The 26,506-nt window shown below is 42.5% G+C and overlaps 2 protein-coding genes across 2 annotated transcripts; one reads left to right on the forward strand and one right to left on the reverse strand.

Annotated features, from left to right (window-relative positions):
- Positions 1-4,395: 4,395 nt before the first annotated feature.
- LOC116286573 (uncharacterized) lies at positions 4,396-16,632 on the reverse strand. The gene is made up of 15 exons (XM_089040301.1): positions 16,319-16,632; positions 15,424-15,617; positions 15,077-15,242; positions 14,389-14,736; positions 13,756-13,953; positions 13,440-13,464; positions 13,295-13,340; positions 12,280-13,141; positions 11,736-11,873; positions 11,421-11,611; positions 11,208-11,330; positions 10,738-10,808; positions 10,288-10,328; positions 10,089-10,185; positions 4,396-4,682 (listed from the first exon to the last, which is right to left on the reverse strand). Exons 1-15 carry the CDS (start codon positions 16,398-16,400, stop codon positions 4,628-4,630), a joined length of 2,637 nt encoding a protein of 878 aa, XP_088896427.1. The 5' UTR covers positions 16,401-16,632; the 3' UTR covers positions 4,396-4,627.
- Positions 16,633-19,427: 2,795 nt separating this feature from the next.
- Positions 19,428-25,856, forward strand: LOC116286570 (uncharacterized). Its single transcript, XM_031693127.2, has 4 exons — positions 19,428-19,603; positions 23,040-23,426; positions 24,165-24,425; positions 24,958-25,856. Exons 1-4 carry the CDS (start codon positions 19,537-19,539, stop codon positions 25,113-25,115), a joined length of 873 nt encoding a protein of 290 aa, XP_031548987.2. The 5' UTR covers positions 19,428-19,536; the 3' UTR covers positions 25,116-25,856.
- Positions 25,857-26,506: the final 650 nt, after the last annotated feature.

A 26,506-nucleotide genomic window follows, 5' to 3' on the forward strand; every position in this document is an offset into this window, starting at 1 on the left:
TGTCGTACAACCGCAAAACGGGCCCCAGGCCGTCACGAACCTTGGAATGACGACCGTGCCGTTGGGGGTGCACGCCGTGGACTAGCGGTTGCCATACTCGTCGTAGTTGACTTTTACCATGTCGCCCGTCAGCAGAAGCACCCCCGTCTTCAAGTGGACCGATCGCGTGCAGCAGTTAGAAGAAGCGGCAAGGCCCGTGACGTACTCGACCTTGCCGCGAAACGGATGTCGTCCAGAACTTGCCCCACAACGAATTGAGGTTCAATGGCCACCGAGCGCAGCCCCGGATTTTGACGACCGTTGTCATACTGAAGATCGATGCCCTGCCTGGCCTTCACGGACCGCACGAAGTCCCGCTTCTTGCTCTTCCGTGTCGCACATCGGACGGCCACCCCGAGGCTTCCATCTTCATTTTTTCAGATTTTCACGAATGTACGATCGAAACAAGTCGTTGCTGCGTTCGGGGTAGTGCCACACTTCGTGCACCTGCGCCACGTCGTACCCCTGATTCAGCGCTTCCTTCAACTCGGGGGTCGTCCACACGCCGTGACGCAAGCGCCGCTCTTCTAGAGTGTGCGTGCACTCTCCGTCCTCGTCCACGTCCTTTTCGTCGCAGCAGGCCGCGCACAACGTGAACATCAGCTTGTGGTCGACGATGCGCGGAAGCACGGGGAAGAACAATCCGCGGGGAGGGTCGACGTCGCACTTGACCAAGCCGAACCACTCTTCGTCCAGAATACAATCCGCAATCTCTTCGGGGTCTAAGTCCAAGTCTTCGCCCAAGTACACCGTGGGGTGGCCTATGGGGTACTCTTCCTCCCACATCACCGTAGGGTACAGCGACACCACGTCCACGTACCGTATGCGATGCACGGGGTCCGAGCACAACATCAAGGCCATGGCCTCGTCGTCCGACTCGTCGACTTGAACTTCCCCCTCGCAGTAGGCGTAGAGTCCCACGGCGTTGGTGCGTCCTCCCATCAACGCTTCGCGAGGCTGTATGGGGTCCAGGTTCTTAATCCACTCGGGAAACACGTGATACTCGCGTTCCGCATCCCATACGTGACTCCACATTTCTACCACGTGATGTCCCGCAGCACGCAGTTCCAACGTTCTCTCCCGCGTCTTGTCGCACAGATCGCCCATGGTCACGCCCAGATGAGCATGAACTTGACCTCGCTTGAAGCACACTTCGCACCCGTGGTAGAAACACCCGTGGAATTGGTAGACGGTGTTGGTTCGCCGATCGTACCCGTCCACTTTGCTCCCTTGCAAGGTCACCTCGCCCTGCGTACTTCCGGCCCAACGCAGTTCGGGCAACCCCAACGAGTGCAACCACTCCAGGGCTTGGACCGATTGGATGTCCCGCTGGCGATACCCCAACGGCGGCACGACGCCCATCACTTCCGATTCCAAAAAGTTCCTCTTGAAGACCGTCAGGCAGGTCGAGGCAATGGTGACGCACTCCGCAAAGGGGTCCACGTCGAACTTGTCGACGTAAAGCTCCCGAAACTCGAGACATCCTCGGGCCATCACCATGACGTCTTGGATGCAATACTTCTCGATTTCCTCTTTCATCACGAACGTCTTGCCCTCCTGCTCGTGCCACCACGCCATGAACGTCTCCTTCTCGCGGACGTCCATGTCGTCCACGCCGTAATACTCGGGAGCGGGGAAAGGGCCCTCGTACTGCGTATTCTCCAACGTGTTAAAGAAGTGAGGAAAGTGACCCTTGTCGCCTCCCGAGGTTCCGAAGGTGGCCGGGAACTTGCGTAAGGCCATGGGAATAAAGCACACCGAATCTTTAAACGCGATCCCTTCCAGCGTCATGGTGATGACCTTACTCCCTTGGTATACGCACTTGGGCTTGATGCCTCGCTTGACGCACTCCTCCAGGATAGGGTACGAGTCGTACCCCTTGAGGTTGTGGGCCATGAACGTGTACAAGGCATGCACGTCGCGCTTGGGGCCCAACAACCAATCCATGAAGGCCGCGGCATCGTCAAACACGAACATCCGTCGTCGGCCGCACGTTCCTGCGCATCCTCGCGTCCGGTACTCTTCCACGTGAGAAGCACACTCGTGGCACGTCAGCAGCACTACCACCTTGTTGACCACGTGGCGTTCCTCCAGGCACCGAGTCTCGAAGTCAAAGAACGCCAGAAAAAACTTACGCTTTTCGTTCTTCTTGGGTCGCGTTTCCGTAGGATCGCTGCTCACGCCCTTGACGTAGCACAAGTGTTCTCCTCGCTTTACTTTCTTCTCCCGGCACACCAAGCAATCGTATTCGTAACAGACGTGATCGTCGACCATGTACCACACCTTCGTCTTTTGGTCGTAGCGCAACCGATCCACGGGGGTCTTACACTCCCGACACACGTACCGTCGTTCACAGGTGGTATAGGCCAACGATCCCTTGTGACGTCGCATCAGGTGCGAACGGTAACACACGCCGGACCAAAACCCGACGCGACAGGCGTCGCACGTGATGCGTTCGTTAGAATACTTGACGTAGTGGTCGTTCCTCTCTTCCCCACACCGTAAGCAAGAACGGACGCACTTGTGTCTCTCTTTATTGCTGTACCCCTTATTGCATTGCGTGCAGAAGTACACCCGTCCCAACCACCCCGCCATCGACTCGATCCACGTGAAGTGCTCGTCCATCCAGTTCAAGTAAATGGGGGTCAACGTGCCGTCGTTCTTTCCCGTGCGGCTCCCAAACGAGGCTACCACGTACCGGTTCTTCTCGTCGTACACACACAACTCGAAACCGTGTTCCTCATCCGTCGCGTAGCCCTCGTTGATGCTCGCACACCACCGCTTCACGTCGTCCAACCCGCACGCTCGATCCCAGGTGTCCTCCATGCCCATCTCGCAGTACCAATCTCGTAAAGACTTCTCGTGCCCTCCTTCCACCGTCACTTCCGATCCCATCCCCTTCAGCGCCCGGTACAAGGCCCTACCCAGGCAATTCTCGTGCTCCTCGTCGAAGACCCGCGAGACCTTACGCCGCTTCACTTCTTCCGTGGTCTTATAGTGCGGCCTCTTCTTGCCCAACTGGTACTTGGTTAAGGCCTTCTTTTCGCTGCAGGCATGCGTTCTTTGATGCCGATACGTCATGCCGCACTTCAAGCACAACCGATGGTGCAAGACCCTGGCCTCCCCATACAACGCATCGGGCGACACGACGTCCAGCATCGCGGGGGCTCCTTCGTCCAGCCACATCACCCATCCCTCCGTTTCGCTGCTGTACGTGCTCTTCCAGATGACCTCGTGATGCGCTCCCGGGCCTCCCTTTTGGCAAAGGACCAAGACGTTCGTGGTAGGGTGCACGACGCACCAACGCGTTAATATTTCTTCCCACGTCCATTCGTGCTGCACCTCCAACTCTTGCCTCACCTCGTCCCTCGTTCTCACGCTTCGCCACGCCAAGATCTGAATCACGTGTTCTGCTACCTTCGATCCCACCGCCGCCGGCGGCCTGCGTAGCACTCCCCTTTCCAAGCGATCTCGCAACAGTTCGGGCGTCATGATGGTCGTCGTACACACCCGTCCTCGTCCCTTCACGTCTTTGACCACCGTCACCGTAATGTCCAACGATCGACCCAGCATCCATTCCCTCTTGGACTGTTGAATCATTTCGATGGCGTTGGTCAACATCAGCCTTTGAAATCGAGGCGTGTGGTACGGACGTATGGCCAACGACACCGGGTAGTCCAAGTCCCCACCGTACAGGGTCATGCCTACTTGATCCCGAGCCGTCAATCCTTCCTCGCCGGCAATGCGTTCCATGACTTGATCAAACAAACGTTCCACCCATCGCACCCCCCATTCGTCCTCTCCTTCTTCTCCTCCCTCGTCCAAGTCCTCGTCGTCGCCGTCATCGTCATCGTCGTCGTGACCCACGTACGGCCTACGTTGGCGACCGGCCTGTTCCAAACTGGACCTCGTCTCGATCCGATACGAAATGACCCGCGTTCTCATGGGCACGTTCACCGCAAACACCGAGCGCGCACAACTCTTAATCAGAGACGAGCTCCTGGTGCTCCTGCCTGATGCCATGGTGAGAAAACACTAAACGATTGCCCACACCGTACTCCTCTATGACATACACCTTCGTACGCCCTCGTTCTGGATCCACCAATGCCTGCTTCACTCGGGCCCGTTCCCTGGCTCGGCGCGCTAACACGAACGCCAACCTCCTCTTCCGCTCCTGATGCTTTTCGATAGCATCAATCCATCCCGCTAGCGTATTGGCTAGGCCGTGTACCGCCTTGACGTATTCCTTCGCCTCTTGCAAAAACTGAGGGTCGGGGGCGGTGCCTTCCTTATAATGTTTGGATAATGCCTTCGCAAAGCCTTCCTTCAGAAACAACAAAAGCAAAAGACACCAAGTTAAGATTCAACGGTGTACCCGTATTTATTCACGTATTCGGTTACATATTGTTTTAGCAATAGTACATCAAATTTATCTAACTCTTCAATGCCTCTAGTCTTTAACAACTCCACTACATTAAAAAATGTTCTTCGAACTAGAATGTATTGCGTGCTTGATAACATGTCTTGATTGCTATAATCATCTTGTCGCACTGCATCCAAGGCTTGATAAATGGTATTCTTTATTCTCTTACTCATTCTTTGCTTTCGGTCGCATCTCTTTGTCATTTTCATACTGAGGAGTACTGCAGTGTTTAAAAAGTAAAACATAAGCTCATGCCTAAGCCACGCCCACACGTAACGCTTCATCGTACTTACCACACTGGTATCTTCGTATCCTACGTTGGCTTTACTGGTGATTCACTATGCAAAACCTATGGAAACCCCAGATCCTGGTCCTCTATATAGACCCCACCTAGGGGGGGTGGGGGGACCCCCTACCCTCCCCTCCCTACCCCTATATATTCGACCTCATTTTTCGTACCCCATCACCAAATCGTATACCTAGGTACCTAGTCCTTAGTTACTTTACTTAGCCAACGCCGTCCTTCATCATGCCTCCCAAGAGATCCAACCGCCGCATGGTCATCCCCCATCCAGAAGACAATCAAGTAGACCAAACTGCGCCTACTCCTCCAGGAACGCCACCACCACCATTGCCTACCGAGGCCGGCGTCCCTGCACCGATGCCTCAGTTTAATCGATCCAACATTGACGATCCCTATGATTCCGATGATCCCGTGGTGGTTAACGCCCGTAATGCCTACATCAACAATCATGATTCGGATAATGAATCCAATGCCGAAGAAGAAGCAGGTCCTTCTGCTCCTAAACGTAAGCGGGAGAATGTGGAACAAGAAGACAATCAGGATGATGAGCCTGAAGCCGAGGCCAGTCAGGACGAAACCCTGGTATGTACCATTTGTATCTTGCCTTGCGAATGCAATACTTCAGAACCCTTCGTCATGACACCCTGCTGCAATCATCCCCTTCATGGCGCCTGCGTCCTGCACTACTTGGAAATGAAGCGTACCCACTTTAGCATCATGTGTCCTCATTGCACCCAAAACTTATGCGTGGGTCCTGATTACATCACGCCCGAACAATTCCCCGACGGGGTGGCCGACCGAGACGATTACAACTACGTCATTCACAACTGCGTCATGTTTCGCTTGCCCCGTTCGTGCTACGAACAGTACTATGACGAAACCTACAGAAAACCTTACCATACCTATGCTCCAATGTTTCACATGCTCTTGCCCACCCCTAGGAAGCGCTTCGTCGCGTCATCGACTTCATCTCTAACGGCTACAAACAAAACAAACAAGACATCCGCGACATCTACCTCTTCTTCCGTCGCCAAGAACGACTAGTCACCGCATTCGAAAAAAAGTGGAAACTCTTTCGAGGCGACTTGAAAGGCATCCACGAACTCCTTCAAAAGCAACTTCATTCCTGCAGCATCCTTAAACTAGGCCTCGCTCCTCCAGACACAACCTAAAGGACCTCTATTCTTTCAGACCGCAATCGCTACCACCGCCACAAACGTCCTACGCAAACACATTGGAAGAACCCTAGTCCTTACCCAACTGCTCGACAACCTTCACGACCTCCTCTACGACAAAAAACTCCGGTTACTTCATACCCAACTCAGCAGCGATACCCACCCTCTCCTTCACCAACTGCAATGCTATGAACGATGCCTCAAAAGCAAACTCAGAGTCGCCGGCGTCGACATCGAAAGATTCCTCGAACTCGAAGGAGGGGACTTTGTCACCGGCATGTTCTGGCTCGATACCCTTGCCTTTACCTTGTGAACTTCACTTTGTGTTTTCTTCAGGCCGCTGCCGTCACCTGCGCCATTTGCCTCTCCAACGTACCCCTCAACTGCCCCAACACCGTCATGACCCTTTGTTGCAAACACCAATTTCACTACGACTGCCTCGACCAATGGCGTACTCGTCAAAACACTCAGTGTCCCATGTGCAGGGCCCGACCCATCATCACCGATCCGCCCTTCCTCACTACCCTGGAACTCTTGCCTCTCGACTCTGACGAGGACGACGACGACGACGACACCCCTCCACAAGACGACATCGACCACCAAGCGCAACCCTTTGCCATCATCCCCTCCACCACCATCGCCCTCGAAGATGCCCAAGATTACAGCTGCCACCACCGTACCCCCAATGCCTACGGCCCCATCGTCCTCACTTCTACCTATACGCGTCTCCACAACTTCTAGTTCACGCAAACACCTTCCACACCCCTACGCTACCTACTCATCGCCCACGAGGCCCGCGAATACCCGCCCTCAGGATTCATCCGCGTCCAAATCTCCACCTCGGGCACCATCAACCACTACTTATTCGCTTCGGCCATGTGGAGAGAGTACCAGGACGACAGCAACATCATCTTTACTTACCTACCCTTGGTCGATGGCCTCAATCGCGACCTTTCCCTCCCGCACTTCAATGCCCACACGTCCGTCTACGTCTACGTGGCCCCCTACTTCCACACGGACAACAACAACGATCCCAGCATCTACATCATGGGGGTTAGCACCAAAAAAACATTACGCGCTACCAAAGCCTCCTTCCTAAAAGCATTTCCACGTTGTCCTTTTCCCTCATTAGAAGGCCTCTACTACACGCCCCGACACCCCAGACGACCCCTCTCATCTGATATGTACGTGTCAAGAGGCTCAAGATCCTGACTGCCTCCAATGCAACGAAGCGGTCAAGGACTCCGAAGTGGACAACAAACGGTTCTTCTTCCCTCCTGACTTCCAAAAACGCACTCCTTCACACCTCATCACTGACGTGGCCGACGCTCTGGATGCATGTCCCACCTTCCAATTGTTCCTCGACTTCTTATCCATCTTCAACAAGAAAAAGAACTCCAGCCCCTGCAGCTGTGGCTGGTGCAATCATTAATACCTCACTCTTCCCATACAGACCTACTGACGCGTTCACCCTGACGAAGGCCTTTGCCAATACTGCTCCCCTCGTTCACGTTTGAAACTACTCTTTGCTCCTCAACAGTGCTGCGTGTGTTACTCGTCTCTTCCCGATCATCCGCTTCAACGACACCTTCCGACCGAAACACTTTACTCCGACACCAACACGACCTCCTGCTGTGCCCAACCCATACACACCGAGTGCCTCATGCAGTGGATCCTCAGCACGGGCTTCAACTACACCTGTCCTTACTGTCGTACCCCTCACGCGCTGCCTCAATGGCCCGGCTCCTTGTTCGTCAACTACCTCGAAGGTCACTTCTCTCAAGTGTATAACGGCGACCCCGTCTGGGAAATGGCTCAGCCCACCATGGCTCGCATCATGCTCCTCTTCTTGCGTCACGTCCACGACCTCATCCACATCCGTCCCATCGCTCACGTCAATTTTCACAACACCATCAAACCTCCACCGTGCTTGCTCTGCCACAAGCCCATCCCTTATTCGGGTCAAGAAGGGACCATCGATTACACGGGTCAATACCACGTCTTCAACTGCCGTCAATTCGCTCTTCGAGGGTACATGCCTCCGCCACCTCGTCACGTCCCCGTCCAAGCCTGTCATTCCCTCTGTCTCGTTCGCTACATGGATCAACACCGTCATCACTATCCCATGCCGTGTCCTTGTTCCTCCCTCCCTGGACCTCCACACCAAATCTGCGTCACTCGCTTAGACACCTTATTTAAAACGTTCATTCGTCACACTCGGGACGCCGCGGCCGTCCAGTGGGCCAGTCGCTTGTGCATCCAAGAATTTCAAACCAACACCTTCCACGTCATCCTCCTCCACAAACAACGACTCCGTCTCGTCCGACTTCATCAACGAATCCATCCGCCCCACACTCCTCTCAACCACGTCAAGTTCTCCCTCGACTACCAGTCCCACATGCGTCGCTACCTGACCTCGCTCGACCTCAGTCCTCTCCCTGGCCTAGCTCGTTACGTCCTCCGCTACAAACGCTGTGATGCATGTCTCGCTTACCTCCCTGGATGGTTCCCCCAATGTAGAAACTGTACCACACCTTTCCAAACTCTTCGTAATGGCAAACGCGTCCGACGACACGACTTATCTAATTAACTAAAAAACATTTCGTTTGTTAAATTTATGTACTGCTTTTTCATTTGGCCAATAAAAACCTTTCAACACACCTATGACTCGAGTTCATATGCTAATTCCTTCCGGATCACTACCCTAGACTACCTTAACTTCACCCTTCTATTTCATAGCAGCCCCGGTGGTCTAATGGTATGATACTGGCCTAGCTGGCTGAAGATCGAGGTTCAACTCCTCGCAGGGGAGCTTTTCTTTTTTTTTTTAAAAAAAAACTTCTTTTTTCATTCCTTACCTTCTTAGGCTCAATCCTCAGCTAAGGTCTCCAAAGAAGCCAAGCCTGCCCCCACCGTCGACGACCAAGTCAAGGCCAGTCTCATCAAAGTTCGTGGGAGCGACCTCTCCAAAGCAAAACCCAGACCCACCCTCGAAGAAGAGGAAAGCGCCAAGTGGTTCGTTCATTCTGAAACCCACAAGCGCTACCTCATCCACAGCCCCGATACTCCCAAGGAAATAGCCAACGACCTTGCTCGAGGCATTGGCAAAGTCCTCGTCACCAATCATGGCATCCTACGACGTATAAGCTTTCTCCCCGCCTGGAATACCTATACCTTTGCCATGGTAAATCCTCCTCAAGGACCCCACATTCACTCTGGCGATCCCAGCCTCATCGAAGCGTACGCCCAATGGAAGATCAAGGTTTCCAAAGATGCCCTCCGCACGTACGAGCAAAAGGAAGAAAAGCGCAAAGTAGAAGAGCGCAGGGAACAACGCAAGAAATACATCAAAGAAAGTCGTGACCGATGGATGACCTCTAAGGGTCATACCTGCGTTTGCTCATGTAACACCTGTACATGTAAATGTCATGAATACCCCTCCTATTAAAAACCGTTAACCTCAAACCCACGTCTTGACTACCTTTTTAAAACACCTCCCTAAGTAAGTGCTCGCGGTAGCTCAACGCGTAGAGCGTCGGACTATAGTTCCGAAGGTTGCTGGTTCGACCCCCGCTCGCGGGACCTCATACTTTTTCAAATAAAATAAAATAAAGAAGAAAAAATATCAAATCCCCCCACTTACGTCACCCGTTACGTCACCCGTTCCCGTCTCCCCTTGGGCGATCCGTCACCCCATTCGTTTCCGTTTCCGGTGATTTGCTATGGGAACAGGAATATATGAATATATAATACATGCATAAATTATCGTGACCCTATACATAGACATACGTTACTACTAAGATTCTATAAACAAAACCGTGAATCCATTTTTGCACCTGTATGGTTCCAGTATAGACCCTTTTCGGGTTCCAAATTACCGCTGTGTTTCTTGATTACAGACTCATTTGCTCAGGCTAAGCCTCGAATCAGTGTCTAATTACTCGCAAATACCAACAGTAAAGTAAAGAATGCACAACTTAAACAATACGAACACTTTGAAACTCGACGGACCTTGCCTGGAACACCGGAATATTCTTTACAAAATCCAGGCTTAGCCTGATCAAATGAGTCTGTAATCAAGAAACACAGCGGTAATTTGGAACTCGAAAAGGGTCTATTGAACGTAGCAGCCAAGAAAGGTACTCACAGTTTGGTATAAACGTGTGGAGGCTTTGGTAGTCGTTTTCCACCTTTGACCATTTCTATGACTTCTATTCCAGCCATTCCAGAGTATGGCTGACCACCTGCAATGATCAAGATCACATACATGCATGTCATTAATAGTCTTCTTTGTCAAAATTAAATCAAATCATTAGAGTTTTAATAATGAAATTAAAACCGTTTACCTAATGTAAATATTTCGTACAAAACTATTCCATAGCTCCAGCTAAAAAAGAAGAAAAATACTAAAAGTATCATTACGCTTCATTTTAACTTTAAATCAACAAAGACCAAAAAGACCGGTGTCTTTAGTATGCATAAGGTGCTGTTAGTTGACATTGAACTTATTGATCCTTATCCGCATTATAGATTATGTATTACATTGCTATGTGTTTTGTTGTAAAACGCTTTGGCACCCCACTCTTTTTCGGCCAATTTAGGCGTGCGAAACCAGTAACCTTCGCCACATGTTAGCGCATTCTAAATTATGCATTATATACAGTATACTGATATGTGTTTTGTGGGGAAATGTGTTTTGTGGAGAATGCTGTCGTCACCGTAGTCACTCTCAGTGTATCCTAAAGTACGGCATCTGATATAAATGATATATTTTAATAATCAATCGTTTTACTCACACATCGCTGTATGTTGTGTACTTTTGGTACAATAGAGATTCAAGAGCCATCCATTTTACAGGAAACAAGCCCTAAAAGTACAAGTAAAAAGACCAATATATATAGCACATACTTTTAATGTAATCTCCCACGATGTAAATGTTTCTTTTTTGTTTTCGTTTTCCTTTACACAATTCAATGTACATCGAAAGAAAACGTGGTCGTACGATTTTGTACCTATATATCGCTAAACGTTTCCTGGTGTACTACAGGACCTTGAACCTTTTTGAAATAGGTACCATAAACGAATGAAAATAAATAAACAAACAAACAAACGAACGAACGAACAGACGAACGAACGAACGAAAGAATGAATAAATGAATAAATTTCTCTTAATAAATAATAAAAATCTCTTTTCTTGCGGAAACATTGCGTGCGAAAATAGATGCCGTAAGGCAAACCATAACTGTAGCATTTTATCAGTACTCACGTTCGATCTTTTTGTATATATGTCGTCATCACTAAGTGCTCTTGCCATGCCAAAATCAGTAATTTTGCACCTCAGTCTGTCACCAATTAAAACGTTCCTTGCAGCAAGATCCCGATGGACAATCTACGAAACAATCAATAGCTAGACGTATCTCTCAAAGCATACAAAGGGGCTAAATGTATGAGGTTCATTGGACTAGCCACGCCAGGTTACCTTGTTCTCTGCTAGAAAAGCCATCCCTTTTGCTACGTCGAGGGCAAAACTAAAAAGATGCTGAGGATCTACTTTCTTAGGGTTCTTCAAGCCTTTATTGACGTAATAGGTGTCGTCTTCACCTCGACTTTTTCGCAGGTAACCCAGAAGGTCTCCATACGTAACCAGCTCGAGGAACACGAGGGGAGGTTCTGTGGTTTTTGAAAAAACAATTAGACAATAATCACCCTCAAACTAGAAGCTCAAACTAGTTTTGCCGGTCTAGTTTTCTTCTAAATCTATATTATCAACTATTTGTTCGGGTTGGATACTTACTGAACGTTTTGTCATTACAGGTGACTGTTCCCTTACTTAAGCAACCTTTGAGTCTTACGACATTTGGGTGTGGTTTTAAAGTCTTCATCACCTCAAGTTCGGATAATAAGTCTTGCTTGTCTGAGGGAGATGCCTTTTCTGTAGATGAGGAAAATGTATATTTTAATAGATCTTGTAGCTACGTTCTCTTCTCATTTTCGAATTGCAAAAATGAATTCGATTCCTAGTGAAGGATAGTTATGACCCCGTTAAGTTGTTGGAAAGACTAGCAGTCTCTTACTTAATTACCATGGGTGTCATTGCATTGATATTGATCATGCTTGACTTATTCATTTGCTCTCTTGTTCTTTCATTTATCCTTTCACTTTTTTCACTCCCGTTTCCTTGCTTAATTATGTGTTTGTATGCCTGCCTGCTGTCTGTCTGTGTGTTGATTAGTTGATAGATAGGTTGGTCGTTTGATGGTTCAATTGGTTGCGTATTTAGCTCGTTATTCTTTTATTGCATATATATCAGTAGAAAAAATTCAGAATAGTTTCTTTACCATTCAGTAATTTCACAGCAACTGCTTTTCCCTTAAGCGATCCCTTCCAAACCTGACCAAACGATCCAGCCCCAATTCTACGGAATAACTTTATATCCTTTGGGCACACTTCCCAATCGGTTTTCGGATTTTCCAAGTTTGAATACATGCATGTATATTCTCCTTCTCTATTGTCTTCGTTATTGTCATAGACAGGGCAGTCATGCCTTTGACTTTCTAATTGCCTAGTGAATAAATATTCTTTCTTGATCTTGCTGGGTTTGCGGTATGGATAACTAGATTCCAAAACGCCTTTGTTGTCACCTGACATTTTGTTTTCTGATGATACGATTCGCTTTAAGTTGTTCGGTGCCGTAAGGTCTGTGCACTCGGAACTGCTTTTTGACCATGACAAAACACTTTCTCTATTATAAGAATCCTTTCTGCGTTTTCCATTGCCCGGGCCTTTGGCTCTTATTTTCTCTTCTAAGACGTCCGTCTTGCTGCTACCTACGAGACACAGGCTTTGTTTTCTTTTATTCATTTTACAAGAACTCCTAGTTCTCTTTGCCATTGGAAGACTTCGTGGTGGAAGTTCCGGAGCCTCTTCCCCATCGATGTGCTGGTATTGATGTACATTGCCTTCATCACCAAAACAAATAACATCAACGTCTTTAGAAACCGTTGACTGTTTATTAGAACTATTCGATTGACAATGAGTCGACACAGAATGAGCTCTAGCATTATGCAATTGAAGTCCAAATGTCTGCATGGGAAATACCCGAGTGCTTTTATGAAGAGTACAGGGAAACATTTTGAAGTGTTCTCTTTCGTTATCGATTTCCTCATTTAAAACAATGAAGTTGTTCGAGTCTTGGTCTTCCTAAACATAAAAGTTGAAAATTATATAAGAATCGATCTCTCCGTCTAAAACCTGCGCCGTGCTTTCCCATTTTGAAATTCTCTCTTGGAACAGTTTATTCACAAGAGCGTTTCAACTCCCGGTTGCTACATCCATGAGGTACTGCTGTTTTACCTTAACTGAATCAATGACGACATCGTCTACTGACTCGTCATCTTTCCTGCAAAGGAAAAGGTCAACTTTCAGCTATTTGATATAAATTAACAAATCCCAAAGCCATGAATGCAAAGCCAGGCTATAGCGCTACAACAGACTTTACCTGGCCTTTCTTTCATAATATTTTCCTATAAAAAACAAAAGATATATTGAGAACAAGTACGAATTAACTTCTAAATATAAAATAATTGGTAATATGATTAAATATTGTCAATAACATAATGCAGGGTACATTTGTCTAGGAAATGGGCGTAACAAAGTTAAGGAGAAAAAATATATACAAACAATGCAAGCAGATCTTAAGATTTTACTTAAAAGATGTATAAAAGTTCCTTAGCACTAGCCCCGTACATCTTCTTGAAATGAATAAATATTCTATAATCTTCTTGAAATAAATAAATATGATATTTGGCACAAACCTTTTGTTTTGGATTTGTTATAGACTAGCACGATGGCAAGACAAATTGAAAAGGCGAAGACAAAAGCAACAGCAGTTGAAATTATAATGTATATCATAAATTTTGGCAATGTATAGTTCCTCGGGGGACTCCTACTGGGATCACGAGCACCACCTTGTACTGTGACTACTGTAGTAGCTGCTGATGAAGCTGGTTGCACTTTAAGAAAAACGTAATAAGAAATGATGTCATTGTTGGTCAGAAAAGCCCTAGGACATAACAAAATTCTAACTAGGTAGATGACTTCCTAGTTCGAAATAATCATTGCAGCCGGTCTTAATAATGTACAGTTGATTGTATGATGAAATCAGTTAAGAAGCCGGGCCAACTTTGAAACAACAGGAATCTTTTATCCCAAAATGGACGATTTAGCAACATCGACAACAACAAAGTTGACCGATATTTATTGTAACCATAATTAATATATCTGAGAAGCAGCAGGTGAATGAAGTTTGAGTGCACGAAACTTCAAAGTGAAGATTGTTCCTTTTTACTAAAGATGAACTATTTTTGAACCTTCTCAAGTCTGCGATATTGATGGGGATATTGACATGTTCTAATGGATCCATGTTCCTCTTGCAACACTTAACTCACCTGTGACAATATTTCGTACTTTCTCTGTGCGCGTGGATGTATCTACAACAGCAGTGGTTGGAGTGACGTCTGCTAAAACAGTTGCAGTATGATTTACTTTTAGCATACTCTGACCCCAGCGATTCCAAGCAGTGACTCCGAAATCATATGCCCCCACTCCCCACAGTTGTACAATGTGCTTTGTCGAAGAGGTATTTAGTGTTCTCCACAGTGAATGGTTTTTCCTGATCCATATTGTGTACTGTGTGATTGGATAACGCAGCACTTGCTGTTTTGGTGGTTGCCATAATAAATACAAAGAACCATTGGTAATGTTGTTTTGCAAAATAACTGGATTTGGAGGAAGTGCTGTTGATGGATTAAATTTCGTAATTTGCATTAGCTAACAAAGATAAATCGGTAAATAAATTAAATACATGTGTTAAAGTTAGTTTTTTAATTAAAGCAGGCTACACGATAAGATGTGAAAGCATCTACAGCATAGTTAGTAGACTCAGGGCTGGTTAGGATACCCAGCAAACTTGAAACCGTACCATCACGTGATCTTGACCCAGCGCCTTGTCTCCCTCTACTATTTATAGTACACACTAATCTCAGGTAGCACGATTCAATTCGTTGGATCCTTCGAATTCCCTAGGAATTATACTTTTAGGGTTAATGCTACTAAAATATGTAAAAAATAACTTACTGTAAACTACTAATGAGAAATAGTCCCTTAATGGAGAGCAACAAAGTCCAATAAAAATCTCAAACCCAAATTCTTTGTTATCTTGTAGAGTTACGTTATGCATAGTTATGATTGCTGTTCCATTGCTTGACAAGTTGCCTTCAAACTTAATTCTTCCTTTGGTAACCTAATTTATGTCATAAAGGAATAAATAGTAAAAATAGATACAAATTCATGAGTGAATTGTAGTGTACCCTCAAATAATGAAACAAGCAAAGTATTGAAGACTAAATTCTGAAATATCCTACAGAAACACTGATCAGACGACACAACACAACAGATAAACAAGAACAATATGGCGGACTCACTTGGACATAATGTTGAGATTCAGAAGGCTTAGCTATAAGTAATTTGGTCTTTATATAACCAGGATCCTCCCACGTGCCAAAGAGAATCTCCATTGGCTTCCTGTTTAGTGACAGCTTATATCTCCACGTTAGACTTATGTCTGACCCCTCTCTTGCAAACATACGCTGATTTGGACTATCTATCCAAAGATTACCTACAATGGGAATAGTAATAAATGAAAGAAGAATTAAAAGAAGCTTAAATCCCTCCACTCATATCCATATCTTTCCATCCAATGACAACATAACATCCCGTCAGGGTGGTACAGCTAAAGGCCCGCCAGCCCTCCCCCCCCCCCCCCCCCCCCCCTCCACCTAACCGCGGTCGTGGTCTCTTTTCATTCTATTCAATCAAACAATCAATCAAAAAGTGAAATACAAAGGTGAAAACTTTGCCTTTCGTTTTGGCTAAAGCTCGATTTCTCTCACGGCTGATTTTAAATAAATTCAAAATTCTTTAGACATTAACTATAAAAACCAATATTATGTACACAGGCAATTACAGTGTAAGTTATCTTTTTTATGCTTAGTGATCATGATTGATATTTATTCTGTCACTTGAAATATAATTAAATATATAACCTAATGTTTAAAAGAAGGCGATTGGGAAAGAGGAAATAAGGAAATTCCATGTCACTAATTCAGGGTCTAATTTAGTATACTGTTAGTACTATTAGTTAATACTATTGGGAATGGGAAGATAGTAATTAAAGAACACATTTTTTTTAACCAACGCTGATACCAAAGCCACCTGCGAGATTCAATCAGCATCCCCTACCACGGTATTCGATCATATCAAAACTTAAAAATTAAGGGTAAATAAGACATGAAAGAAATCAGGATATCTTAAACTTACCTGCATAGTTGGTTTGCAAGAGTAAAGATAAAAAGATGAGGAATTGATAGATTGATGGCCGGAAAGGCGTCTTGGAATTCATTGGATCAGTAAATGGCTCAATCTTATATTCTACGTAAAACTATTTCGATGATCTTGTGCTGTCATATGTGATAAATTCAGATTTGTGCTCTATTTACTAAATAACTAATATACGTATACTTATTTTAAGCCTGGAATCAAGATAAAACTGATGTATAGTCCCTGAAACTGAAAAAATATGGGCGTGAAAATGTTCGATTTCTTGGAAGCGCTGCTTTTCTTGGAAACGACAAAACTTCTAGTACTTCGGATGATCAATTTTCCAAATATCAGTAATGTATATGTATGGCTCACTCGTCAACTGGGGAAGGGGGTGGGGGTGGAGATATAGAGGATATTATATGGGCGCACGGAGATACGAATTTTATCTTTTGAGAATATCTCTCAGGAGAAGATAAAATTTGTATCTCAAAGCGCCCATGTAATGTTCAACAGTTTCTTGAAAAATCACTGTCTTGAATTAACCTTGCTAAAAACAAACGAGAAAAATATAGTTGACGCTGATCATCAATGATCAAGGTTACTCTTATTTTATTCCCTATAATAGTCATTCCAACCATCCATCCAAACTAAAAATTAAACGTCCTCAATTCAGAGTTTATTATAAATGATTGGTTCGATGCAAATAATTTCGTCTTTTGAAAATGATAAGTGCATTTGTCTGTTAATGATTCAGCGCTCAAACAAACGCACGAGACAAAGTATCTTGGCGGTGTTCTCTCTGATAGAATCCTGTCGCATATATATAATATTAAAAGAAAATATTAGCAAATCTTAGTATGTTAAAGAAGCCCTTCTTGGATCGTAACTCTGTAATTACGATATATAGACAAAAATTTCATAACTAGTAGTGTTCGTATGCCATTATATAAAACTATCTGTGCATTTCGGGAGTGAACTATTCTTAGCTATGACAAATATGTTAAAGCGATTAATGGATTGGTGGACATAGAGAATGATGTGCTACCGTCAACAAGGGATACAGGCAGAACAAGGGCCGCATCAAGCAACAACAGAGCAGTGACATTCACTCAGAATCGATGCAGAACGACCACGTAAAAAACGCTCTTTCTTCATTAGAGTATGCAGGACGTAGAACGCCCTACCGGAAAATCTAAGAAATAAGAATGTTTCTCTTTCCATCTACAAGAAATCTCTTGTAGACTACTATCGTCGCGCTCTGCACCTCGTCTATGACCAGGAAGATCCTCGGACATGGAAAACCATCTGTATAAAATGTAACACTGTCCGAGGATTGCAGAGCGCCCCATCATGCTGCTATTAACTGTCAATAATAAGGATCATCAAGAGAAAAAGGACAAAAGAAAAAAAAGAAAAAAAAGAAAAAAGAAGAGGACAAAATAGCTTTGTTTCAAACGAACCGTTTTAAATTAATGTTAATATGTGAGGGACCACTGTGATTGGCACACGCTGTAGTGGATTCCCAGCCATTATGTATGAATCCCTCCTGGGTGAGATTTGCCACCACAAAATAAGATTATAACATATATTCTATTCTATTCTACTCTACTCTACTCTACTCTACTCTACTCTACTCTACTCTACTCTACTCTACTCTACTCTACTCTACTCTACTCTACTCTACTCTACTCTACTCTACTCTACTCTACTCTACTCTACTCTACTCTACTCTATTCTATATATATATTTTTTTACCGAATTAATTACCGAAGCCGATGACGAATCAGTTAGAACAAAAACAGTATCATTACAAAAATAGTTTTGAATTTACTAGGAATTTTCTTCCTGTCTCATTGAAGGAAAATGAATCTTTTCAGAAAGTTTAAAGGATCAAGACGTATTTTTCTGTATCGACAACTTAATATAGTTTAGAGTTTTTATGATCCCTTCTTTTTGTAATTTCTAATCAATTCTATCCATTCTATCCACCACAAGGAATACGCTTACTCAAGTAAATATTGAAATGTGAAAGGAGGGAGGGTGTGCAATTGTTGCCTCTACCATGGAGGGGGAGGAGGTATTGCTTTGCAAAGCAGTTTCCCAACATTTAAAGAGTACTATGTAAGCTATCGAATGAAGCTGAATAGAATATGCCTTTTGTTGTTACAGTATTTTATGAGAATTACAATTTATCTTTAGTACATTACTACCAAATCTAGAGTACGTGTCAACAAAATGACGTGATAAATTGGGCTTAATTTTCTCAAATATCTCAAGAAATAAGCTTTTGAAACAAATTTTATTACGATATATTTATTATTACTAACAAACTATACATTTTAAACGATGAAATGTTTCCTTATCATATACACTTTAATGATAATAATAATGAAATGATGATGATGATGATGATGATGATGAGAATATCTTTAATTATTTATTCTGTAAAAAAATCCCGATCAGCTCAGTGTACTGATCTGCTATAATAATATTTATAACGATCAGCTAGACATAAGTATAGTGTTAGATTCTACAATTTAAAAATACGGAAGGAAAAACGTACGTATCAATATATACGCTGAAACACGTAAACGATATGGTTGTGTATCCATCGTGACACTGAGAAGAAGTAACGCAAGGCTCTGTTACGTTCGAATGCAAAAAGATCGTATTTGGAATTCTAAAATAAGTAGAATATTATAACTAGTAGGCCGTTCAAGTATTTCATGTTCATGAGATTTAAAACATTTCATAAACAAGTATCTTTTGCATTAATAATAATCTAATCCCTTAGTCGACTTAGAGTCTTCGGTGCCCGATTGCTTGCGATCACGCTGAAATATAACTTCTTTGAACCGAAATTTCATGGCCGTGTTTATATTACATGTCAGCAACACTTCGCTTGTCGGTCTACAATGCTTGATAATATTGTACCACTATATAGATCTTTCTGCAGGACTTTAACATTTATTAAAGAAACTAAGAAATAAAAATAGACTGAAAAACTACATTTCCGGGTTTTCTAAGAATTGAAAATACTGTTTTCCGGTTAGTGAGTTCCAAGAAAAAAATATTTAAGGAGTATATAATTGATTTCCAAGAAACCTCGAGTCATTATGCATATATATTCTCATAGAAATCTTCGCGATTCTTTTCATCCTGTACTGTCCAAGCGATTTTAAGGCCGAAAACAATATTCGTTAGAGTGTTATACGATGGAAAACGTGACGTACGCGGTCAGCGCTCTGAATCTTCTCATTTTGGTGACAAGCAGTTTGTCAGGTATTGTACTGAACGAAGATAAATCGGTTGTTATTAATTACTGGAATCCTTCATGAATCGATTGTTATTATTAGTAGCCTAAACTAAGAAGATTATTGGAATTATTTGACTCATGTGAATCGGTTTCTTTGACTCGGTTGTCATTGATCTAGTCTAATATTGAAGGCCAAAATATTTTCCATGCATCACAAACGGTGTATTCGAAAATTTATTTTCGAGTCGCGTTTGTCGTTATGGGCCGATTTATAACAGTGTTTTTTTCACAATATTGTCCTCCTGTTTTCTTAAAAATCGATGGATTTTCATGACACTTCGATTCTTGTGGCTACTGCCTCGAAGAGGCGAAGCCACTATGCAATCGGTTGTGTGACCGTGAGTAAGAGTGTAACATCACAGGAAGCCCAAAAAGTACTCAAACAATCAATCAGCAGTCAGCCGATTACCGAAGTCTGTCTCGTAGATAATCGCTAAACTTCGGAACCAATCACCCCTCAAATGAAGAAATGTCGGCATTATTCTTTCTTTCCGATTACTGTGGATTTGCGATCGCTACCTCGTGCTTGACGTGCAGCTCGTAATTGGCTTGACGTGCAGCTCGTAATTGGCTAACGTCTTTCCACGAGTTTAGGTAAATAAAGTTTATTTTGCTAAAAACCTAAACAATTTCACTTATCACGGCATTCATATCGCTTTTCTAAGCGATAAAACGAAAGGCTTTTCAAGTGTTATTCAACTTTTAGGTTGCTGTTTACACAGAAAGAAACTGACTATTAATCAGCTAAATCTACCTCGTAGTTGTACTTGGTCGATAGTACGGTGTAGATATTTGTTTAGGACAAAGAAGCCGTGTTTTCATCAAATTCAACCATATTATTTATCACAGCTTTCATTTGGTATTTCTATACGGTAAAGCGAAAGGTTTTGTAGGTGTTATTGAAATTTTAGGCCGATTTTTGGCCAATGGCTGACGTCAGATTAAAAAATGCAGATAAAAAAAATATCAGCCTCTTCGGACGATAATTGAGCCTCTTCGAAGGATAAGTAAGCTTCTTCGGAGGATAATTGAGCCTTTTCGGAGGATAATACAGCCCCATAGTGGGATTGATAGTATCTCCTTAGAATTTAAACCAAATTGTAGTACTTTACACTGTTGTATTTTATACCTTGCCTTTTTTTATGTCATCGGGTTGTGAAATTAACTCTGTCACGCGTATAAACTATCAAGTAAATAAACAAAGCATATTTTCATAACTTATACCTGCTAATCACCAAAACAGAATCACATATGAAGTAGAAGAGACCTCAAGGGAAAATTGTCTGGGAGAACATTGTAGCTTTTTCATCGAGAAAACGAGGAAAACGTTCCTCAAAATATCGCTATTTTTACTTGCATGTGCCAACGACCTATTGTTTCGCTCGAAATCAACCGAAAAATAGGTCATTTCTTGATACTATCATAGTTAACTATGATACGACGTTTTGTTTAGTTGAAAAATTTGCTCGTCCATTCGTGACCTAAAGGAGCCTAATGCTCCTAAAATGATACAAACAATATTTAACTAAAGCGATAAATATACTTTAGAAGATTTCCAAACTTGAAATTTAGGCAGACCTGGGAAAGGATTGCTCACCTCTGTCGACGTGCGCTCATCGAGACAAACGTTGACGGACGATAGACAATAAAATAACGCGCTCCCATGTGCCTTTACCAGATTCCAATAGAACCCATAATTCTAGTGTAGAATCTAGTGTAGAATCTAGCGTAGAATCCGTGTGTAGATTATAGTGTAGAATCTAGTGTAGAATCCGTGTATAGTAGAATCTAGTGTAGAATCTAGTGCAGAATCTGATGTAGATTCTTGAGTGTATATAGTAGATTCAATTGTAGATAGTTGATTCTATTGTAGATAGTAGATTCTAGTGTAGAATCTAGTGTAAATTTTATAATAGATATTATATAATAATATTATAATATATAATAGTCTTGATATATTTCATGTGATTGACTCGACAATTATGAAAAAAAAAAAAAAAAATCTTATTGATGAGTCCTCTATTGTTTCAAGTGCGGGTGTTTTTATTGAACAATTATATACTGACAATCAAAACATCGTACTTGGTTGAATAATGAAAGGAGTGGTTTCAATTGCAAGTTAACTTATTTTGTATTCACATTCAGCGTTAAATGAAGAAATAACTCCCACACTTTTCACTGATATCCACTAAATTGTTCAAACTAAGCTCCCCTTTGCACTTTTTGGGTGCTCCGCGCTACGTTCTCTCGTATCTACACTCCCCTGCTAGCTATATATACTTATATTAATAAAGTTAGTCACCCGAAAAGTTATAAAGCTGAGGCCGACAAGGATGATGGGTAGATACATTTTACATGTTTCAGCCGTTTGATAACTGTTGATGAACTTGCACACCTAGTTTTACCAGGTTACAGTCTCACCTCTCCTGAGAGCATCCTCAAGCTGCAGTTTGTATCAAAAAGGCTGTACTTTGTTGTCATGAAAAGTTTCCCATGATGCTTAGTGATCTCAGCTTTCCAGGTTTTTGGTGACTAACTTTATTGAAATAAGTATATAATATCACAACTGCAGATGCTGTAAAGGTATCTGATATGAAATTGCTGCCCGCCGATGGTAATCCGTTTATTGAACAATAAGACTGTTTGCCCCCCAAGACTCAGCGCATCCTAGTAGGGATAAAAACCCCCTTCGACTGAGTCTGGGGACAAAGAGGGGCTTTCCGGCAACAGTTTATTGAACAATGGAACCGTCAGAACGTAAGATAGAAACAACAGGATTGAATCCAATTATAAGTTTTTCATATAAGTCTTTTATAATGCGAATGTGGTTATCCTATTAAAATCTAAAATTCATCGGATTGGATCGCGAACAATGATACAGCTTGAAAAGTCACTAAGCGCGGTCACGGCAATGCACTTCACTATTCAAATTATACGGTTTATAACGTATGCATTTTTGTCTTAGAAACTCCATTCTAGCTTCATATAAACTCGAATAGGATGCAAAACGACCAAATTTGCATTTATTAGATAAGTTATGGCTTTTGCCTGTACGTGATTACTTTGATTTGTATAAAGTTACGATTTAATTGGTTTTATTTATTTTTATCTTTTATTTTTACCTTCACTTTCTTTTCATTTTTCTAAATTCTTCATTTTTGGCACGAGCATAAAAAATAACAATTTAGTCATACAAGCACTAAACTAAGGCCCCGTCTACTCTTATTCGTTTTGTTTTTTTGGCCTTTCGTCCACAAAACGATTGAAAACGCACACATTTGAAAACGTTATCAAAAATGGAGACATTTGCAAACAGTCACCTATTGTATTAGTGTGGACAGCAAAAAAGGAGAATTTTGAACACGCTGACTTTATTTCCATTTCCACTCATTTCGTTTCCAGCCATTCAGGAGACCCGTTTCCTCCGCGTTCCGGAATCAATACTCTATGAGGACGAAGGAAAGGACATCACAGTGGTTTGGGATTATCATATAGAGGCCAGACCGCCATCAGGAACCAAAATCAAAGATTTCCTATTTGGCGAGTGGGCGCCTCCTGGATACGTCAAACTTAAGATCCTGTATTTGGATTCACACCACAAACTAAAAACAAGGCCAGAATATGACGAGAAAGTGTACTATAAGGGTAACATCTCTGAGTGTGCAAACTGTTCAGTTATTGTTACCATACGTCACCTCAAACCAAGGGACTTCAAGAAATATGGAATCGATATTTTGGTTGGGTTGTACCGAAGTCCACTTATAAACTTCTTCGAACTACGTATGCGAGGTAAGAAAATAAGTTAACAAAATGAGCGTCCGTAATGATAGGATGGACGAATAGAATATGATCAAATTGAGCAAAAATAAAAGAAATAATAGAAAATTTACAAATGAGAATAACAATAATGATGATGATGATAATAATAATAATAATAATAATAATAATAATACATCTTAGCTTCATGTACTATATACTCAATTGAGAACTTTTAGTATATTTTAGCTTTAATTGTTTTTTCTTTCTGTTTTTGTATCATACCCATTTTATAGATTACTGCAAATTTTAATTTAGTTTATTGTTTTCATGTAAATACTATATATAGTATACTTCCTAGGCTAAGCCCGCGATGATGTTGATACATTGAAATGGACACTAAATTGGACTGACATTGATTTTTGTTCAAGTGTAATTAGTAATTAATTTTGTAGTGATTAACATACTGACTGTATAATTATCCTATACCGAGTCAGTAATGGATCGGTGATTGTGTGCATCACATGTTTTTACGACTAGGAAAGAAATCTGCTATTTCGGACTCGAGGACTAATTGCTAAATAGTACTGCTTTGAGGCTTTCGCGTTTTGACATAATGAATTGCTAAATAGTTGACAGGTAACAAACTGGGTGGGATTATAAAATAGAATATTGTGCTTTTTGGAGGGATCACAGGATGATTATTCGATCCTCCTATTAGTCGATAAATAAATACTGACCAGTCCATTATGTTTTTATTTTATTTTTCAGAATCGCCAAAAATATTTATGCTCACCCCGAACCTTGTTGTACAACAAGGCAACAAAACAATCATTGGATGCAAGGCTAAGGGAAAACCTGCACCAATTGTAAAAATACGGAGAAACAACCAAATCCTCTGTAATGATACACTTCATTGTCATTACGTTATCGAAAACGTTGACACTGAAGACGCGGGAGAGTATGAGTGTATTGCTAGGCAAAGCGAAAGGTCAGACAGCAACTCCATGAAACTCACCGTTCTTCGCAAAGGTAATGAGAATATACAGTGGGAAATTAATAATTATATTTAAAGAAAAGAAAGATAAGAAGCTAAGAAACGAACGACTTAAGAAAAGAAAGTAAAAGGAACGTACACCAAAGCGCTACAGCGCAACGTGCAAACGTTTTACCACATTTAATGTATTCGCAAACTTTTATGCTAGGAGTTTTGTACCATAAAGCGACAAATTTCGATGAGAAGCTGGCTGGTTTTTACCGAATAAGGCTTGTAAGAAGCTGGTTTTCCAGCAAAAAGCCAGTGCATAGAAATATGCGAATACATTAGATGTGGTCATACTTTTTGTGCGTTGCTATGTAAATATTTCTAAAAAGTACCCTCGCCACTCTATGATTTTTCCACGTTTGGTCTCTTGGCATCCCACAGTTAAAGATAGTGACAGTTTTAGTAAAAAGGTCCATTAATAACGAAACGACTTGGTAAAAAGTATTTTGGCTTATGCAAATTAGGAAAAATGTTTTAGCTTTTTTAAATTATTGAACAAATATTTTTGACTGTTTTCAGATGACAAGCGTACAACAGAGAAACCAAACATCTCAGTGGTGGTCTTTGCTACAATAGGGATAGCGATTGTTTTAGTCATGATGGCTGCTATCTATTATTGTAAGAGGGAAAATAAGTACAAGTTTGAAAACGTTAACGAAAAACCTTTCGAAATCTAGTATTCAAAGGTAGTCGCAAGGTGGAATGGTTGATCCTTTTTCGATCACGGAAATCATGCTTTGCGCGCCTAGACCGATCATCATCTGGCATCCATGTGCATAGAGAAATCTTCACTTTGCTTTATTTGATTCAAGATAATCATAAATTGTAAAGAGTTAGCTTTATCCTGGGGTTTTATTTTTCGTTCCTTATGATTACGATTATGATTATGACGCCGTGTGAACCAGGCCTTACAAAGCACCTTACGATGCTTATGATTGCGATGACGATTCTGATTACGATTACGACGATAGTGTGAACAAGGCTTAGGCCTGGTTCACACGGCATCATATCATAATCGTAATCATAAGGAACGAAAAATAAACATGCGCAGTAGTGAGTTTCGAACCGCCTGCGAGTGCTCCGGACAGCGGAATTGCTTAATAATTTTCAAAATGTTGGTTTTCCACAGTATATCCGCTGATCAAATTGTCCACATATACGTTCATGTCTCACCCGGCTTATAATTATGACTCAGTTTGTACGGTTCACACGTATGAAATAAGGTCATAATCATAATCGTAATCGTAAGAGAATCGGAACGTTTCCATTCCTTATGATCGTGCTTACGCCTGTGCTTATGGTTATGACGCTACGGTTCACACGCGCTGTTCGTTATAATTGCGACTACGATTATGATTATGATTATGACACCGTGTGAACCAGGCTTAAGATAGCAATAAAAATATAATAAACCGTTAGATTTCGTTTGCCACTCAGTTATATTGAGCCGCTTTGGGAAGGAACTAACACTAAAAAACAAAAACAAAATACATTAGTTGCTCAAACATCATCAGGAGAAATGTACACAAGAATGCCATAATACCTTCTTAGTGATTCAGAAACTACAATATACGTAGAATTCAGTTAAGACTAATCCATAAAGCCACAGACTTTTCTTTTAAATATGATATTGTAGGTGAGGTCGATTATTATTAAGCATTACATGTTATAGATTAGGGAGATTAGGATAGTTCGTTTGCGTGCTTTCGGAATAGTCAAACGCTCTCAGCCATTTACATTGCATCTAAAGACATTACAATTCTTTCTCTTCCATACTTGAGCCATTGACAATGTGAGGCTGAGAACTACAAGTCGGACAGAAATGCCGCGTCTTCTTAAGCACGATTAGTGATGTACCATTTTTCATACCAATGTACCTTAAGATCAGCACCGGATAGTTTTCTCATCCCTGGAAGGTTTTTTGGTTCGATTTTAGGAAGCCTAACTCTTGCTCCTTCGGTTAATCCAGTACTATTTACTTTTGAATATACGTCGTGTTTCTTCTTGCGCTCTTGTCTTTCTTCTCTTCGCTTCTTTTCGTATGTTGCCTTTGCTTTCTGTTGCATCC

The sequence above is a fragment of the Actinia tenebrosa genome, unplaced genomic scaffold, assembly GCF_029948245.1.
Source record: "Actinia tenebrosa isolate PJP-AT-01 unplaced genomic scaffold, QUT_ActTen_1.0 PGA_scaffold7__59_contigs__length_16204524, whole genome shotgun sequence".
Lineage (NCBI taxonomy): Eukaryota > Metazoa > Cnidaria > Anthozoa > Actiniaria > Actiniidae > Actinia > Actinia tenebrosa.